Source organism: Gallinula chloropus (assembly GCF_964237585.1).
Source record: "Gallinula chloropus genome assembly, chromosome: 2".
NCBI lineage: Eukaryota > Metazoa > Chordata > Aves > Gruiformes > Rallidae > Gallinula > Gallinula chloropus.
Window position 1 is genome coordinate 129,699,634 of NC_140086.1, and position 19,989 is coordinate 129,719,622.

Sequence of the window (19,989 nt, forward strand, 5' to 3'; positions counted from 1 at the left end):
GTTACTGATTATATATTTGGAAATAAATGTTATGTCTCATCACAGGAGCAGAGGCTACATCCCACTTAAATGTCACATGACTGTTTTTTTTCAAGTGGCTACTTAACTGCAATTTCTAAATACTTTTCCATGATGATGTGCAGTGCCATAGCTGTTTCTTGATTAAACCTGTGGGTTACATGCATTGTTTTCTGGTTATGCTTATGAAAATTCAGTATTTGGGGATGGTTAAGCCTGAGTGGGTATTTATCTGCCAAGTGGAAGTAGATATTTGCTCTTATACTTTCCTTGGATTAAGAAATCAACCACAAGTTATTTTTGATAAAAAGAAGTTCGAGCAACCGCAAAGCAGAGAGCAGTTCCTAGCCTGTGGAGTGAGTTAAGCCAGGATTGCTACTTACATTCCAGTTCTGTTCTTAAGATCCACTTTATACCCATAGACACCACCCCCACCCCCCAAATGATGCCATTCATGAGTGCAACCTGAAAGCAGTCCTGTTCCAGCCTGTAGATCTGCCTTCATCCCAAATGGGCTTGTCTAACAAACTCCATTTTCATTTACAGCCTTCCCCTGGGTTGCTGTGCAATACGATCAGGAAGGGTGTGGGCCTCACAACTTGAGAGATATCTTTGAACTTCACTATATTTGCTAAGGTGTGCTAGTGTGGGATCTGAAGGCATTGTCAGTACATGATCCCTTTCCGTTTTATGTCTCTTCCCAGATTGTTAGTGGAAGAGGAGGCAAAGACTGTTGTTGCACAGCAGTGATGGTGTGGTAGGGAGATTTTGAGTTGAGGGCAAGACACTGAGCTTTCCCTAGGTGATTTAACTTTGGAAAATCTTGAAAATCCTGTGTTAGGTAAACACTGCCTGGTAGAAGCAAGTGTGGCAGGGCAAATCAAATATCAGATTGCTGAATTTGAAGATAGTGCATGGTTTTGGCGGGTTTTTTTAATAGAATTTTCTTATGAAAGATTTAATCTTAGATTCTAGTGATCACTGAACAGAAATTCCGGTTGCAGAATTCCTGTAGCGTGTTGTCTGATGAGACCACCAAAGCCGGTTTAGAAAGTGTACTGAGATTTGGTGAAATCTGTTCAGATGGCAGCAACTAGTTGATTTTTTTTTTTTAAGAGTTCAGGGAAGAAATGGCATTGCAGTATTGGAGCCTGCAGAGGTTGCATTTCCTGGGGGTGAGGGGTGGGGTTTGGTTTTCCTCGTATCAGGAAAAAGAAATTCCTATTGTTTGACTAGAGAAGCAAGGGTTTATAGAAAGCTTCCCACCCAACATCACAGTTTGTAGTTTTATATATATATAGTGTATTTTTATACGTATATAGTGTATTTATATATATATAATGTGTGTTGTGTGCATATATATATAGTGTATTTTTATACATATAGTGCATTTTAAGAGCACTTCTCTACCATTAGCATCTGATTTTGATGTATACTATTGCATACTTACCTTTCCATCATTTATCTTTTAAATTGAATGTGGAAAATAATAACAAATAACAGTGAAAAACTTGGAGGGAAGTTTCCCATCAAGCTAAGCCAACCTAATGGCTAATTGCAGCCCCCCTTGCTTCGCTGGCAGGGTAAACTGTTCCATCTCTTGTAGCATCTGCTCTGCTTTGCTAACCTCACTTGCCAACAGCCATAAATAAATCTGTGGGGATACTAGAGATGCAGATTGTCTCTCTCAAGTAATCCTTATTTCTTTCTGCTACAATTTAATGTTTGCATCCATAGGTAGGCTTACTGGGCGAGGGATGGTACTGAAACTTGCAGAGTGGATCAGGCTGGAATGCTTGGGTGTTTTAAAAAAAATTTTACACGTCTGAGCAAAAAGTATGGTTAAAAAGTAGAAAAAAAATACAGAAAATGAGGCTGTCATTGAAAAAAACCTTAAATTTTTCATTACAAATTACTTAGTATTAGGTTGTGTTCTATGTTTTTATAATAACTTTTCTCTAGCATTTTAGTGTCATATCCACAGCACTGAAGAATTTTTTGTTACTAATTTAACACTTAATGCCATGAGCTTTTTCTTGCATACTGTAGAGCTTATGCATGCCCTTTAACACAGCTTTACCCTCTTTCTGCATTGGGAAAGAAGCTCAGGATGAAGGGAATTAGTAATGGCTAAAGTATTCTGAAATTCCTGTGTGATGCTAATGAGTAAGGATGCAGTGGGAAAATGGGAAAGAGCCAGCTGGAATATGTGGGGAGAGACTGGTCCTGTATGGCAGCAGCCAAAGTGCTGCTTTGCTAGGTACATCACTAGTTTTTATAGGCAATTATTAGTAGGTGGGTTTTTTTTTGTCTTTTTTTGTCTTTTTATTTTTTTTCTCTGTCAGTGAGCTGTCTGTCAGTTAGGAGCATCTCTCTTCAGCAGAAGCTTCCAGGTATTTCATTGTTGCTAAAAGCACAGTTATTTTATTTTTGAGGATTGATTTATAGGAGTTAGGAACACCCAGTTTTACTGTTGTTCTGGGGGTTTCTGTGCTTGCTCTGGCCTTCTAACTAAAATAAAAGTACACATGGGGTTTACTTTCTACACAGCAGACTGGACAGAGGATGCCAAGTTGGTCAGTTTGAGAGGCCCCATGACAGAAAGTGGTTCTTATCCTGGGTGCTGCCCCTGACACTGGTACAGTTGACAGCAAAGCGGTGGCCAGCAAGGCAGCTGCAGCGTTTGAAGTACCTTGAGAATCGCAGGTGGCTGCAGGTAAAATGGTGGCAGCTCAGTGGCAGCATCAGCGATACCCTTCACTCCAGGAAGGGCTTGAAAGTTGACCTTCCCACCCAGCAAGTGGTAATCTTTGCTCATCTTCTACGTACTAAAATACAGGAGCATTTATGTCTTTGCTAGAACCACTGGCCACCAGCTGAAGGGTGCCCTCTATCTTGGATGCTTCCTGGCATTCAAGATCAGTGTGAGTTTGTTCAGCTGCAGTGTACATGATGCTGATGATGATCACAGGCAGCCAGCCGATACTGGGAGACCTGAGACCAGGAGATGTCTGTCTGTCTGCCCCGCCATCCCCTGATTCTCATGTAGTAATAATAAAGTCCGTGGAAGGTCTGATGTGGGATCCACATTTGGGTCTCACAGCTATTACAGAGCTGAATAGTCTCTGACTAAATGGTTGCACAGAAAATCTCTGTGAAGGTAAGCTGTGACAAAGCCAGACCAGGCTTTCCTGTGTCTCCTATGGCACATGCCAGGACAGCTAAAGCGGAAAAAACAGGGTCTTTTCTTTGAAGAGAAAATACCCTTCACTATAGGCATCTTGAAGTGACCACCTTGGGGTCTTCTCATTTCATCTGGAGATGTTGCACAACCTGAGATGCTGCTTTTACCATATTGGGCAAAGCTGTGGTGTGTTTAGTTTCAAGCCTCTGAGATGGGTGGCTGTGTGGATTGGTCACTGTTTTGGCATCCCCAGTGGTGGAATGCTTATAGGGATGATGAGATTACTCAGAGGAAGAGGAAAGTTTACTGACATCCTTACCCACATTCCAGGGCTTTCCTTTCATCTCCTCATCTGCAGCACTGTGCTGAAAGAGAGAGGGTGGGTAATTAATGTTCCACCACTTGTAGGGGCAAACCTTGAGGGGCTCCTGTTGCATCCTTTGTGTGTGCTGTGAATTCCTGAGTTTTAGTGTTGGAGGTGCCAGCAGATGGTGCAGCGCAGATGGTGCAGCCAAGGAATGTTTCAGAGGTTCAGTACCCTGAACTGAGGACCTGTTTGGTTTGTTGTTTTTTTTTTTTTCTCTACAGCATTTAAGAATATGCATTTATGGTACTTGGTGCTAGTGGAATATAAGTGACAAATGATACAGGATGGAAACATTAGGTCATCAGGGGTCATTGACATCACATCAGCAATATGTTGATTTATATAGTCTAAGAAAAAAAATTAAGGTGGTTTGGTTTGGGGTTTTTTTTCTGCTTCTTAGGGGTGAGTTGTTGAATCAAATTTCGAAAAGTCCTTTGGACAACAACAGCAAGTCTAATTGGATGATGGTATTCATGTCAGTGTAGTACCTTGTTTAAAAGAGATTGCTCGATTTGCAAGCAGATGCTTGCAAACAATTACAATTTTACACAGTGTTCCTTGTTAAGTAGAGGGGACTCATTGCATATTTGCTTCTCAATAGCAATGATGCTTTATCATGTCCATCCTTAAGTGCCATGGGCTGTACATCTAGTTCTTTCATGTCCCATTGTAAGAGTTCTATATTGATGAAGCTTTTTGTGTATGTGTGTATGGATGCACTGTATAGGTAACTGGCCTAATGATGCAGATAAAACTTTATCAAAATAGCCACTATCAAGACTTAATAGCAGGTATTGAAATTTGGATCCATTAGAGTTCTTTACTCTTACTTAAAGTTCAAACAGGTAACACGTTTGTGGGTTTTTTTAAAAATATTTTTATTTGTTCTAAAAATATAAATAAGTCATAAATACCATACTTTAAAATACTTTAAAACATACATTATACATCAGTTTTTCTGGCTTTTGAAAATATATTTTTGTTGAATACATATTAAATAAGTTGATGTTCTGCATAGTACCATTAGAAAGGAGATGAAAGACACCCTTTTTTAAATGAGAAATAATTTAAATGAAGGACATATTTACTTGTAATTAAATATAAAAAATATAAATAGGAAGCATTAGAAACAAATAAATATTTTAAATACAATAAATAGGTTCCTAGAAGGAAATGGGAATGTATATAAAGTAAACCATTGTTACTATGGCTGGTTCTTAAAACAGAACAACACTGCCGTCTGCCACGTGGCAGATCTGTAACGAAGGACTGTGCCTGAACTAAAACATTCAGACACTGATACTCCTGGTGTTTTTCAAATAGCGAATGGCCCTCACGGTCTTCTCCATAAACGAAGTAAAGTCTCGGAGGATGAGGTGGGTGGTGATTTTCTCTATCCAGGTCTTGTTGGACTTCAGCTTTGTGCGGAGGGACTCCTGGGTAGCCGAGTCCGGGATGATCACTTCGTCAGGATTCATCACCTGTGAAAAGGACGATTTTGAGGTGGTGTTGTAATTGAGCTTGTTGGAGAGCATGAGTTTATGTGCATAATCTGTTCCTGACCAGCTGCTTATCCACCCTTTCTCGGCTTCAGGTGACCTGTGCTTCCCTATGGCCCTGCTGCTGCGGTGGGGTTTGAGGTATGTTGATACCCACTACAGTTACCACAGGAGAGAGAGAGGGTCTTGTCTGAACTATACAGCTTGTTCTGGCTTGAGTACAATGCATGGCATTACAGTCCAACACACTGCACAGAACAGACCCATGCACCTCTCCTGCTCTCTGCCGACAGCATGGGTAGTTGGGAAGATGCGGATCCTTTCTCCTAACCTCTACCAGCTGCTATATCCCGAGTCATAAGTTAATTAGATGACACTGAAGTACTCCCACATTTTGTAGCAGATTAATAGTTTCCAAAGATGTCAGACTAGTTCAGCTACTTAATTCTAACTGTCTGGGTATTTAGGCACATAGGAGACTCTCAGCAGCTTTCACTGATGTGTGGGATCCTGACTGCGTGATGAGTAAGAGAGCCCTGTACCTAATGCTGGCTGGCAGTGCCAGGCACCCGCTGCCCAAGTGCCTTTCAAGAATTTGTTCTGTGAAGTGGGTAGGTGAGTTCTGAAAACAGAAGTTACTCACCCAAATCAGGGAGCTGTTTTAGACCGTTTGGGGTCTGGAAGTCTAACAGTAAATTGTCTGCTGCTTTACGGCCTTAAGGTGTCTCCTACCTTTTGCCAAGTGACAAAAGCATGTGCACCTCTACCTGGAACATCTGTTTCTTGTGAAATTCAGTAAGACACAAATATTCTTTCTGTCTAGACTACTTGGAAGTGATCACAGCCCCAGTTATAGGTATATCCAACTCCCTGTTGCACACTGGCAAAAGTTTGGATATCCAAGTGGGTACCATTCCCATGGATTTACCTGACCACAGGTGACAGGTTTGCCTTAAATAGCAGATAAACGTCTCTTGTAAAGAAAAAATTCTAATCTGGAGATCAAGGCTCCTCTCTTTCTCAAAATCTCTGTGGTTTTTACAAGTACAGGTATTGCTTTTGATGACTGTGTTTAATTCTACCTATTCCAATTACTGCAATTCTACTAACTTTAAAAAAAACCCCTACAACTTGTCTTTCCCAGTTAATTTCTTAACTTTCTGCAAACTAATATAACAAGTTGGAGGCTGTTAATCGGTTGCTGTTTTATGACAGGGCTATTCTTCTTAGCTAGTACAGTGTGAAAAGGGCAGTTCGGCTCCCTTTCACTTAAAGAATGATGGACATAAATAAATATGTTAGGAAAGGTACAACAAACACAATGGGCTTTCTAGATGCCAAAAAATACCTTGAAGGAAATGATGCCCTGAGATTTTTTTTTTTTTTTGCAGCTCTTAATTCTGCAGTCCTTACTCACCTGGGTGGTTCTTACTCAAGCAAATAGTTTCTCTGGTGACAAAGGGAGTATTTATGTTAAGGGTTATTAACCTGAGTAAGAACTGCAGGGATTAAGTGAGTTTTTGAAGTGTGATCTTTCAAAGCATGAAAAACAGCTGTTGGAAATGAATACCATTTAGCTTACTGAATCAGAAAAGAGCTGGGTATTTGTAAAGAAAGAATCTGGATTTCTTTTTTCCTGATGATTACAAGCAAAATGCATGCTTTCCAATAGGCAAAACCTTTTCTTTAGTCAGGTTATTAATATATTCTGAATGTAACTGTCTTCCTTGGTTTTTCAGCTACTGATCTCTCAATACACCATACACCTTAGCTTAAAAACTTGTTTTGGAGAGTTTTAAAGAATAAGAATATTGTTAAAATATATTGGCTTTTATTTATGTGGTTTGCTTTTTAAAAAAAAAAAGTTACTTATTTGTACTTCTCAGGGGGTTGCAGCATTAGAAGGCTTGGACTGAACTGCAGTTCACTGTTAGGAACTGGGTATTTAGGCACATGGGAGACTGTCAGCAATCTCCCATGAGAAATCTTACTTCTATCAGCCAAGCAGCATTAACGTATTTGTTCTTAAACCAATGACTCCTTTAATTGCTGGCTTGGAATTTATAAGCAACAACAGAAGCTAGGAAGAGAAGTCGTCTCTTTAAGAAAGGAAAGCAAAACCTTGTAAAACTTCTTAGTCATAAGGGTAATTATCCGTGCATAAGGAACCATTACCTGCTTCTGCTGAGAGAAATGAAAGTGGGAAATGTTCAGCTTCACATAGCATCCTATTCCTCTAAGAGTGCTAAGCCATAAGAATTACCAGAGTGAATTTAAAACCAGCTCACCATCTGCCTTAGGGTACGCGCCAGGTGCTCTGTACTGTAGCACAGCAGCTCAACGTTCTGGTTTTCAGTAGTGAAGGTTTCTCGGATGTATTCAAGGTATGGCTGAAATGTGTAAAGCCCGCTGGAGATTTTCTTCAAGCATTTATCCTGAAATGAGAGGAAAAACAAGTCACTTACGGCTCAGGAACGTCTCTGTTGCGATATTGCTCATCCACAGCAGGTGAAGGGATGATGCTTATATGGAGCCTGGCGGTCCGTGCCACCCCAGAGCCAGCTGGAGGTGGCACGGTGAAGTTCTGGAGTTTTTCAGAGCAGACAGAAGTGGCCCCGGGTATCTGGGATTAGACCAGAAATTAGAGGGTTCCTTGCCTCATTGAAGCCGACGAGCAGACACCCGTCTTCCTCCGTCACCTTAGGAAGGTTGAGGTTGTTCTGGACGAGCATTTCCATGCTGTTCTCGCAGACGGTAAACTTCTCGCACATCTGGGGAAGAGACACCGAGAGTTTTCGTCACTCCCCGGCGGGAGGCAGAGGCAGCCGTGCCCGGGTCGGCTGTGTGTGTGCCTGCGAGCTCCCGTCGCGCCCCGTCCCGTCCCGTACCCACCTCCTCCTGCAGCTGGGCAGCCCGGGCGTGCAGCAGCCGGGCCAGCAGCACGGACTCGGGCAGCGCCGCCCGCCGCACCGCCGTCTCCTCCAGCTCGGCTTCCCCCGAGGAATCGGCGGCGGGTAACGGGCCGGCGGCGGCCCGCGGCAGCAGCAGGAGGAGCAGCAGCGGCAGGGCGGCGGAGCGGAGGGCGGGCTGCGGGCCGGCATGGTTACGGTCACAGTCACAGCCCTGGGGAAACTTCATGGTGCGGCTCCTCGGCTCCTGCCCCTTCTCGTCGGCGAGGCTGGCGAGTTGAATGAGCTCCGGACATCCTTGAACGTGTATTTATCGAGGGGGCTTCGAGATTATTCATGGAGTGGGAAAATCCAGCATGAGAACACGGGGGTGTGTGCACAGCCAGAGTGCTGCGTTTGACACAAGCCGAGCGCCCTGTCCGAGAGCAGCAGGATTGTGAAACGGGCTCCGGGGGGGGGGCCTGGGGGGGGAGGGGGGAAGAGGCGAGAGCAGCCTGCGGGAGCATGAAGTCATCACTCATTTTGCACCGTAACTCCTTGAGAGCCGGGCTACCCAAGATGCAACCATCGCCTACTCACCTGGCCGGTTGGGACTGGGGTCTGGGTTGGGATCGGAGCCGGAGCAGCCTGGTCCTGCTGCCAGCATCTCTGTGCCTGCCACAGGAAGTCTTGGAAATCATACATGCATACCTGCCTATGTGTGTACATACTTTATAGATTTTAGTACATTCTCATTTTACCATGGTTTAATTTAGTTTTACGGATTTTGTAGTACATATATTTAATCTCTATTGTTTAACTATTTTCAATATTTATATGCATCAAGCTAAACACACGCACTTAGGTGCTGGGTAAGTCATAAGTTGCCTCTCTCCTTGTGAAGTACGTATAGGTGGGATGAAATGCATCACGCCCTGATGCTGTAAATGCCCAGGGAATGGACCTGAATCAGTCTCCTACAGCTCCAACAGGAGGGTGGCTGCAGGAAATGCCACCGTTATCTGCCTCCTTATCTCTTTCTGCCTACCTGGGAGGTGTGGTGGGAATTTTAACTTCTCCAAGAGGAACTCTTCACCCAGGACAGGTGTGCCCATTTGGCTCGGTCTTGTAGTGTGGACTGAGCCAAACTGTGCAGGGCACACTGACACTGAACTGATTGTATTGAACGGTTTTGGGACAGACTGACTTTTCTTTTTTGTAATGACATCGGTGCTGTTTTCTTATGTCAGGAAGACCGATGAAAAGACCTGATTGTATTTCAGGAGGTGCTAACAGGAGGGTACAGAGTGGGGAACACAGGACACGGGGCATAATAGAGATGGGGGAGAGATGATACACTGACTGAACTTGGGTGTCCTCATTTGGAGTCTCCCTGTAAAGACCAACCAACCAAAAAAAAACCCCAAACCAAACAAACCATGCTGCTTAGTCATTTTCTAAGAAGAGCCTGGATAGAGAGCCTCGGGAAAGAAGCAGGGCTGCTACTGCTTTCCCTTAACATCCTGTTCCATCAGTAGTAGAACACGGTGGCTGTGGCCGTTTTGACTGGCAGAGAGGTGGTGTTAGCACTGAAACGCAACTGAGAGCAAGAGCGTGTCAACAGCAGCGATCCTTCTCCGCCCAGTTCCCCGAGCAGGGCAGAGGAGAGCCCCAGCAGTAGTCTCAGTAACGTTAGCTCTCCCTCGCCAGATCTGTGGCACTGGGCCTCAGAAGGAAGCAATACCCTAACAGTATGTTTGACTAGCACTGAATTACAAGATCCGATTGCAAAGCGCCAAGGATTAAACCAGCCAGGCCAGGTGAGCTCAGCGCTCCTGACAAGCCCGGTGTTTGCCTTCTGGTAACCATCAGGGCCAGATACAGCAAGGACGGGAACTCCAGATACTGTGTGGATGTACATGCCTTGGAGAGGGATTTCCTTCCACTGCTGGGTGGCTGATAGGCTGTTATAGCCAAGCTTTTCCTTTACCCTGACCCTAAAATCACCAAAGCCTGGTAGCAGACTACATTTCCTTAGTAACGTCTTTTCAGCAGGCATTCTGTGAGTTAGTCTTGTTTGGACCCCCGTTATTTTAAATTTTGTGCTGTTATCTTATGAGCTATCCTTTTCTACTTGTGTCATGAAAATTTTTGTTCCTTAGCAATTTCCAAAGAACATTTTTGTGCTGATCATTGTTATATGGGGATTAGTCTTGCTGACGTGTGAAGTTACATCTTTCAAGTGAAATAAAAGCAAATTTCAACTGTTGTTCCTCATCTAAAAGTCTCCAAGGCTTCAGTTGTTATTGTCTCCTTTTGCATTTTGGGGGTTTTGTTTACTTTTTTGGCCTTGTGACTTTTCAAAAGTACAAAGTATGCTTCCATGCTCCAGTGGAAGTGGTTTAGGAACACCTTGCCTTAGAAACTCCGTTTGATAATCTGGGACGAAGTGTAGCATTCAAGGGAAGAGGGAACTCAAATTTACACAATAGCATTAAAATACTTCTGCTAGTACTCTGGGCAGTCTCTGGTGGAAAACCACTTCTCAAAACTGATACTGCACGTAAATACTTTGCATTGCTCTATCTATGGAAAGGGTTAAAATTTGAAGAGGGCTCCAATTGAGTTACACTGTTTCATCAGTAGCCACACTGCTCAAAATGTAGCAGGCTCTGAACAAACAGCCCTGGCTTATGAGTTAGCTGGGGGTCAGGAGATGTGTCGCCTGGTCAGTTGGTACTTTAATATGAGTCAGTGGTGTTACAGAGACTTTAAGGTGTAATTTCTGGATACAGAGGAATTTCTTTCCTGTGCGGCACCTTTGTAATACTGCAGGTTGTTGTTCTCGTACCCTCTTACTGGTATTGCTCTTCATTTCACTGTGCATGTTCTTTTTTTCTTCTCATTTACACTACAACGCAGAAGACTGCATCCTGACATGTGGAACCATCCTAAGGTGGGGTTTCAGAAGTTCTCGGTGTTTCTTCACATTTTCATTCTGTCTGAGCAACGAGCGTTGCTACTGTACATTTCTGGGGGAGCAGAGGGGCCCATTCTGAATATTGTAAGATATCTCTCCTCTCCATGTGTTAAATTTACTCCCAGTTATGGTCAAGGGTGAGTATATGATCCAAGATCATCCCTTGTGTCAAAACCTGCTTTCTAGGATCTCACCATCTTCTCCAGACCAGGTTCTGTTTCTCCTAGGATTGCTCTGTCTGGGAACAAGCCCATGCCACCATCCATCAACAGCAGGATGTTTTCAGGAGAGGTGAGTGACACCAGCGTGGAAATGCTACTGCCACTGAATAATTTAACAGACTGCAGAGCTGTCATGGTCAAAGCTACTCAGCCATCAGGCCCATGTCTGCAAGGACCCCCACCATGGGCCCAGGTAAAACACTGTGCTGTTGGCAGCAGCAGGAGACTTTGCTTGCTGAATGCTGTGGATCAACTAAATGGCATTCCTAGATGGATAAATAAGGTGTTTTAATGAAGCAGGAGAATTACTAGGGCTGCAACATGTTCCAATCTGATTCGTGTGTTTGGTTTGACTATTTTTTCTTTCTAATAATCTCCACTATTCTACAGTACTTGTGTATTTGGAGACTATGACTTAAGACTGTAGTGTTGGTAGTAAGAGAAGAAACGCAACTAAAATGTGGTGGTCTTCTGTAAAAGTGCTACTTTGGGTGTGGAAAAAAGATGCCAGTTGTTGGTAGACTGTTCCAGTGGGATCATCACAATGACTCAACAAATAACTTAATGTCTAGTATGAGATGGAATGTTGATGCCAGTTCCCCTGACATATTTTTGATTGAATCCTTCAAAGCTTGGAAAGAGGGATCTTGAGTTCCTGCAGATCTTTTAAAAAGTGGAGATGAGTTCTTTGTAGTCTAGCAAGATATGAACATGTTGCCTGCTACAGAACTCATTTAAGGATCTTTATATTGAGTATATTCACTGACACTACAGGGTCTGTAGTTGCGCACGCGCTTCTTCTCTACATTTTCTTGGTACGAAGCATTACTAGTATCATCCTTAACAATCTCCATCAAAAATACCAGGCTTCAAAACCTGGATTTTTTCTTTTTCATTTTTTGCCAGTGCATTTTTAAATGAATGGTCACCGTTGGCTCTTCTAAGAGCTTGAGTGTGTGACCATTAAGCTAAGCTGCCCTGTGTGGTGTTTGAAGTGGACAGGTCGAACAGGCCATTAATATCCTGTGTGTTTTGCAGAAGCAAACATTGCTTTGAGAGGCTGCATGTCACCAAAGACTGCTGTTGCACTTGACTAACGGTCCTTTGCTTTTGTAGCTTTGCACATTCTTTGGTTCCCTGTTGATTGTTTGCCAGGGATCTACAGAGGAGTTTGGGGATTTTTTGGTGCAGAGTTCTGGGATTGCTCATTTTCCTTTCCTAAAGACAGTCTTGCATCATTTTTAAACAAGACTAGGGATGTGTAGTAATAGAGGTAACTTTTTTTTTCCTTGAGTGTCTCATGCAAATACTGTGATTTTCCATGCCTTAAGCTATATCAGAGGTTTAAAGGAAAAAAGATCAGTTTGCTTTAGAGTATGTCCTGATTTTCAGCTTTATCTGCTTAATCTTGAGAAGAGAAATCATGCTATGGGCTTCCCTAGTCAACTTCAATGCAGGCAGGTATGCAGTCCTAGGTGAAAGAGGGCCTGGAGATAACTTCTTGGAGAATATCCAAAGGTCACAGGTGTGTATAGATGAGTCTTCAAACGAAAATGATTGCAGGCACTTTGACTCTGGAATCGGGATATTGTAACTCTAACCAGTGAACCTAGATTCACACCAGGAGCACTTTGCTGCGGTGGCTGCACTGGTAAATGGCATCAGGAAGTGATGCCACAAACTTTTCTCATGGAAGGAAGGGACCTCTTGCTTTGTCTCTCTCAACCAACATGATGTGGTGGTTGATGCCCCTTTGTAGGGCTGGAAGAGGCACCAGAGCAGACAACTGACCAAGTTAAAAATACCCTGGTGACCATTTGTCTTTCACAAGCTCGGTATCTGCACGCTAACCATTTGGCTTGTTTGTCATCACTGAGTGTTATGGCAACACGCTGTTTCGACAAGGATCCTATTTTATGAGTGTTGTGGTTTAAATTGTTGTTGGGCTATGTTTCTACAGAAAGTCTCTTTTCCATGTTAAAAATAAATCCCACTTGTGTTTAAGGAACAACTTCATTCCCTTTAAGCTCCTTACTAAGAACTAAATTTGAAAATTCAAAGTTTTACAACAGAGGAAAAGAGTGAGACTTTTCCAGTCACCAGGAAGATGACGAAGCCGAAGTGAGAACGCTCTGAGGAGCCTGAGCACAAGGGAAGTACTGAATTTTATAAGCATTTGTTATCTTTATTGTTTCCTATTTTGAACATCGTGCATTAGATGGAGATTGCGTTGTGCGAAGCATACAAAATCATAGAATCATAGAATGGTCTGGGTTGGAAGGGACCCCAAGGATCATAGACTTCCAACCCCCCTGCCACAGGCAGGGCCACCAAACTCCAGACCTGGATCTACACAAGGCAAGTTCTCTCTCTGAGGAGCTTTTGCTCAGTGCCTAAGGAAACTGAAGGGCTGTCAGTGTTTATGCATTAAGCAAATGCACACTGAGCCAGTTCAGTAACTGTAGGATCTATTTCACTCTTACATAAAAGTTTGATATATCTGATGAGATGTGTGTATGTCTCTATCCTCATTCACCCCTAATTTTTCTGTGCCCATAATCTCTTTGTCAGACTGTTGCCTTGCTCAGTCTGTCATTTAGCCATGCTTCCTCATTTTGCTTTTCCTGGTGATAGCCTTATTGTGATGTTGTGAATTCCCTACACGTAACGCAAGTCACTTAAGGATGTTTTAGTATTTTCTTTTCCTGGATAGTAGCAGTTTTTTCCTCACTGAGAGCAGAAGTGGGGTAGTACCAGCAGTCATTTTTGCTGCTGTATGCAAAATGATGCAATAGGTAGCACTTCTTTTGCTTCTGAGAGGGATCGCTCTGCAGTTAGTGCAATGGGCAAAACACACTCAACATGGAATAAAGAAAAGAAAACTAATATATTACACTACAACTACACACCCAGGGAACCAGAGTCGGGTAATGAGAAGCACGGCCAGGTCTTAAAGCACCTTCCACCCGCCCCTTCCTTCTTAGCAGACTTAAATTTCATTCACGATTTTACTCCCTTCTTCCCCACGCAACATGGTGCGGGGAGGGGCAGGGAATGGGGAGTGGGCTTCCGGCGGTTCCTCACAAGCCGCTTTCCTTCCCCAGATCTTAACACTTCTACTCCCCCACACACCCCTCGCCTCTTCGCACACTTGCCTTTAATCATAAATTCACTCCCTTCTTACCCCCCATCGCAGCGTGGGGAGGGGCAGGGAATGGGGAGTGGGGACTTGCAGTCCGTTCCTCCCAAGTTGTCTTCCATCTTAGCTGGAAGGGGGGGGGATATTCCACACACACAGCCCCTTCCCCTGCGGCACCGTGGGGTCCCACCCATGCGAGACAGTCATATCCATGAACTTCTCCATTGTGAGTCCTCTCTACCAGGGAGTCATCTCCTCACCACAGGCCTCTCAGCAGGACTCCTTTCCATGGGGTGCTGACCTTCGAGCTCAGACTGCTCCAGCCTGGTCCCCCCCCAGAGTCACAAGTCCCCCGGCAAACCTGCTGAGGTGTGGATCGACCTCTTCACAGGCTGTAGATGTCTCTACTCCCTGTCCTTATCCATGGGCTGTGATGGGACACCCCCTCCACCATGGTCTTCTCCATGGGCTGCAGGGGAATCTCTGTCTCTGGTACCTGGAGTGCCTCATTCTTCCCCCCACCCTTCTTCACTGACCTTGGTGTCTGGACGGCTTCTTACATCTTCTGACTCCCTTCTCTGGTGGCAAAATGCAGCTGCCTGTGGGGTTTTTTTCTCCTACGTGTGGTTCACAGAGGCGCAGTGACCACTGCTGATGGACTTGGCCTTGGTCAGCAGCAACTCTGGCCTTGAATTGGCTGATGTTTTCTCTCTAGGGCCTGCAGAGAGCTTCTAGCTGCTTCTTGCAGAAGTCATCTCTGCCGCCCCCCTTTCTCTACCAGCACATTGCTATGCAAAACTGCAGTGGGTAACGAGAAAACCAAAAGGCAGTGTTGCACCTGCAATGACTCTCTTGTGGTTTCATGAAGATTTTCTAGCTCAAGAACCCTGTTGTGCTGTGGTGGAGCTGCTGTGCAGTTTGCCTCTCTGATCATACGTTTGGCCATACAGTCTTGTTGAGAAACCTGAATATCGCTGCTCAGAAACTGCCTTATGCAGTGGAGATTTTGAGTCTTTCTTTCTGGGTGAGTTCAAGCAAACTCCTTTATTGCTCTAAACTGAATTTGTGAAAGGGAACCCACTTACAGTAGTGGGAGCCCTTTCTAATTACATGCCATCACACTATAACAAGATTAATAGGTCGTGCTGGATCTGTAATCATCACTCTTCCCTCATGAGTGTTATTGAAGCAGAAGTATCCTGTGGTGCCAGGCTGGCTATAAGAACCCATCACCAGAGGATACAAGTTCTCTAGGTCTTAGGCAGATTTTTCCTTCAGACAGCCAATTAGATTGTCCAGTGCTTTTTGTTTACATTGCTCAACCAGGATGTGGGAAATGTTGAATCATATCCCTTCTCTATCTGAAGGGATTATGGACCCATTTACTTTACAAGAAAGTCTTCCAACTTCAAAGAATAATCTTCGCTAAAACGTTTTCCAATCCCTCCTTTTAAAGTGACCCTTGTTTTTGTTGTCAGAAAGAGAAGGTCCTGAGTCCACGTGCCCCTTGGGTGGGCTGACCTGGATTCCAGGCGACGTTTGTTCAAATGCGTAGTACAAGAAATTCAGCCCTTGGCCAGAAATGGTGACTCTCAAGGAGACCTCTGACCTCAAAGCAGTTGGCTGAGCCTGGGCTGGGGTCAGGGCTGCGCTTTCTCTGTGGGGCTGCCTTTTGGGGGGGAAGAGCTGGTCTGTACAGTGAAACCCAGGAGGGCTGAGTGTTGGATCCTCCCTGGCGAAAGGTCCTGGCCGCCTGGGACAGATGCCTGTTTTCCAAGGCGGAAAAGCTCCTCTTCCTGGAGTTTCTTACAGGCCAATGCAAGAGCCCTTCCTCAGCAGGGGCTCTGCCCATGCGGGGTGGGGGAACACTGCAGCTCTGCCCCAGTCAGGTGCTGCTCACTGTAAAGTCCCTGGTATCACTCACTGCAGGCAGAATATACTCTGTTTCCCCTGCTGATGTTAAAAATACACGCGAAACCAAAAGGTTGAAGTGAAAACAGAAGCGGTCTAGTTGACCCACTCTGATCTGAAAAACCCCTGGCTCTTCCCTGCTCCTGAAGCTACGTGCAACAGTGGCGATTACAGGGTGGAGAGGGAATACGTCGGGTATTACAGCCGCTTTCAAGAAAGGATAAATTCAACTTTTCTGTTTCGTTTCATAGTATTTTGATGATGTGGTAGTCCAGGTGTGTGAAATTGTGTATTTTGATACATTTTGTAAAATTGCTACTTTCCAAAATTTTATTTTCCGCTATTTCTTTGAAAGGATTTTTTTTTCTAAGTCAGGCAGAAGACATTCCTTGGAGACCACCACGCGGTTGTGGGCTATGCCTGGGTGCCACATGTCTGTTTGGTGAAACCTGCTGCTTTCTGCCTGACGTTTAGTGTGTGGTCCCACAGATGTTAGGAGCGGATATCAATGCTACCATGGGGGAGGGTCCCTGCCAGTCTGCAGTGTGACTCCTGGCAGGAGTTGGTTGTTTTCACCGTGCTCAGCACATGCTTTGCCAGTCGATTAGGTAAGTCTGCAGCTGACATTTTTTTCTAGAGCAATTTTTTCTAGAGCAATTTTTTCCCCAGCAATGTGATGGGATTGCAAGACCCTTTAGACTGCAAATTTTGTGAGCTCCTAACCTCTGGAAAGCAGAGCTTTTGAAAGGAGTGTTGGTGTGCAGACAGATGGTGTAGCTGGAGCTTCCAGTGCTCTTGGGTCTATGAGAACCTCTGCTGAATCAAAGGCCTGCAAGCAATCAGCAAAGCAAAACTGACTTTTTCTGGCTTCTGACAATGATAAGAAATGTGTGGGAGGCTCCTCTAACATTTCTAGAATTCCATGACTTTTTGTTTTGTGTTTCATAGCTTCTTTATTGTGTCAGTATTGAACAAATTTCTGTATGTTCTTTCTGGTAGAGAAAACTCTGGTAGAAGGATGGTCCCTAATGTGACCCTCTGAAAGGAACCATGCCGTGGCCTTGGGCACTTCATGTGGCCTGGAATTGTTCTTAAATGTTCATCAAAGGGTCAAGTTGTGGGTGCTAGCTTGAGATGTTTCATAGTGTTGTCTTAGGTGTTGAAGATCTGCAAATAGGTACTTAGCTCCGTGTTTCTGAGTAGCCCTATTGACACTGATGGTGGCTTTATGTCCATGCAGGATGTCTGCAGAAGCAGGGCCCTGTTACAACAAAGGTCTGGGGTTTTTTTTAAGGTGTGCTATCTGAAGCCTTCAGCTTCAGCACATGCAGAGCTGGCAGATGTAGTTACCTTTCTCTCAGGAAGGATTTGATGCGACGTGGCAGGAATATGTTAAGTGTTTTCTGGAAATAGATGAAAACTTTACAGACTGAGCGGGAGACCACCAGGAGAAAAGGACATGTGATATCCTGGCATAAAGCATCATTCTTAGGCATAGTGATTAGTTGGCTTTATGTAAGTAATGTAGTCTTACACTGTTACAAATAACCATTCACATTCACATGGTTTCCATCATTTCTCTCTGCTGACTTCCAGCTTTCCACTCTTGTGCATTTTTTTCATTACAGTTAGTTTACAGCACTGATAAATCTAATTTTTGACAATTCATACTGCATGAACACCATTTTTCCGAACTAAATAGCAATGCCCACAGAATTTAGCTTTCAAGCTTAGTGTTCTTACCATTGAGCTGCAACAGAAGGTTGAAGTTATTATTGTTGGCACGTTTTTTTCTTCTGTGGGGTTTTGGGGTTTCTTAAAAAGATGGTTTTATAAGGGACCGAGCATCTGAAAGAGGTCTGGTTTAAATTGCTGGGGTGAAATTTCTGAATTTCCACTCAACTTGCAGTAGGGTGTTTATAGTATCTTCTGAGCAGAGGATCGGAGGTTTTATTCATAACTGTATTTGAACTTAGACAGCGAAACTGTATAAATGTGGAATATCACATTAAAAACTGTTTAAAATCTATTTCTATGTGTAGGTTTCATAAAGATTACAGGATAAAAGATTTTTCTTGTATAGGCATCTCTTAAAGAAATGTTCAAGAAGAGTTCAAGCAGACTGGGATGAGGCCAACACTATCCATCTTGTTGATATTCCCCATATTGCAAAACTATTTTAGCTACGGGTACTTTAACAGCAGTGCTGGTAACTGTTTTGCTGGGAATAGGATAACACAATTGGGATAAACAGCTATGTCTCAACAAAGAAAGCGTTTTGAAGGAAATCGAAACCTCACGTGTTGGTGGCTAACCCCTCCCCTCATCCATGATTTCACCACTTGTCATCACTGTTTTTCCAGCTAGTAAGTCCAGAAATGAAACTGAACACTTATGGCAGCATTTTGGATCCCTATTACTTAACATATAAGCTCTGACAATGGAGATGCAGTTGAAGAAATCACTGCCTCTCAGTTTGGATCTCAGTGTGTCATCATTTTTCCACCTCTTCTGCTGCTTAAGACACAGCAAGTCTGGTGGTTTTCCTGAAAACTCCCTGTGAGGCCCATGTTAAACAAAGATGGACCGAGACTGAAGGCTGCTTAGGGTGGTCAGTGGGATAGAGAGCTTTGTGCTGGAAAGGACCTGGGAAGTGGACCAGTGTGTTTAGTGTCGGAGGAGACCAAGTCTGCTTCCTATCAGCAGTGTAAAAGCAAGAGAGGATGCCAACGAACGCAGGGGACTGACATAGTTGTGAGTAGAAGTGTGTGTTTCAAATGAGAAAGTGCTTCCTAATCGTGGAACACATTTCCTAACCAGAAATTTCACAGTGGGACTGGTCAAGCACTGGCACAGGCATCCAGAGAGGGTCCATCCTTGGAGGTGTGCAAAGCTTGACTGATTGAGACACTGAGCAACTTGAGACCGCCTTGAAGTGGATGTTTAAGTAAGGGGGTCGCCTACATGACTTCCAGAGGTGCCTTGCACCTGGATGACTCTGTTGGAATGAAGAAAATCCCAGACACCTGTCACAGCACATTAGCAAGAAGCAAAAGAGAAGAAAGGAAAGCCCCTCAAAACCCAAAATACTGTTAAAGCAGAACAGGATTACTTAGTATGTGTAGGTGGTAGGCAGGAAAGAGACCTGAGGACCACAGCATTTTACCTAGGCTGTGAGCCTTACAGGAAAGACATGCAGGGACAAGACAGAACATGTCTTGCCATCTCTTTCAGTATTTGGTTCTCGCAGATTAGCAGCAGCAGTAAGGCTTTCTCAGCATTTTTTTGATACAGAAGAACTCAGCAAATTATGTTTTGGTTGTCTTTATCACTTATGTCATCAATACAGTTTTCACAAGATTCAGGGGATTTTGCAGGATTGCTGAGAATGGCCAAGTAATGAACAAAAAGAGGTGCTGAGGGTCCAGAAACACTTTTTAGTGAAAAAGAGTACAAATGAGGCAGAAGGCGGTTATGGAAGAAGAGTGGGAAGGAAAAAAAAATCAATAGAGAATTTAAGGGAAGAAGGAGAACTAGGAGGCCAGGAGAAATCCCAATTTGCTAGAAAGTTTTGCAAAATTCAATTTCTTTGGAAAGGCTGAATCTGTCCCAAATCATTTTGAAAGTGAAATGAAGTGGGGAAGTGAAATCGATCTGGCTTTTATTTTTGAATCATGAAATTATATAGAGCTTGCAAAAAGCAGGGCACTAGCCTGGGCAGAGTCGGCAAGATCGAGCTGACTCTCTGCGTAGCTCCTGCTCTTCCTCAGTGAGCCTAGGTG

General features: G+C 43.9%; 1 protein-coding gene across 1 annotated transcript; it reads right to left on the reverse strand.

Moving 5' to 3' along the window:
• Window positions 1–4,573: 4,573 nt before the first annotated feature.
• Window positions 4,574–8,206, reverse strand: IL6 (interleukin 6; the record flags this gene model as incomplete). The annotated part of the gene is made up of 4 exons (XM_084279781.1): window positions 4,574–5,050; window positions 7,357–7,503; window positions 7,726–7,839; window positions 7,961–8,206. 4 exons carry the CDS (start codon window positions 8,204–8,206, stop codon window positions 4,859–4,861), a joined length of 699 nt encoding a protein of 232 aa, XP_084135907.1. The 3' UTR covers window positions 4,574–4,858.
• Window positions 8,207–19,989: the final 11,783 nt, after the last annotated feature.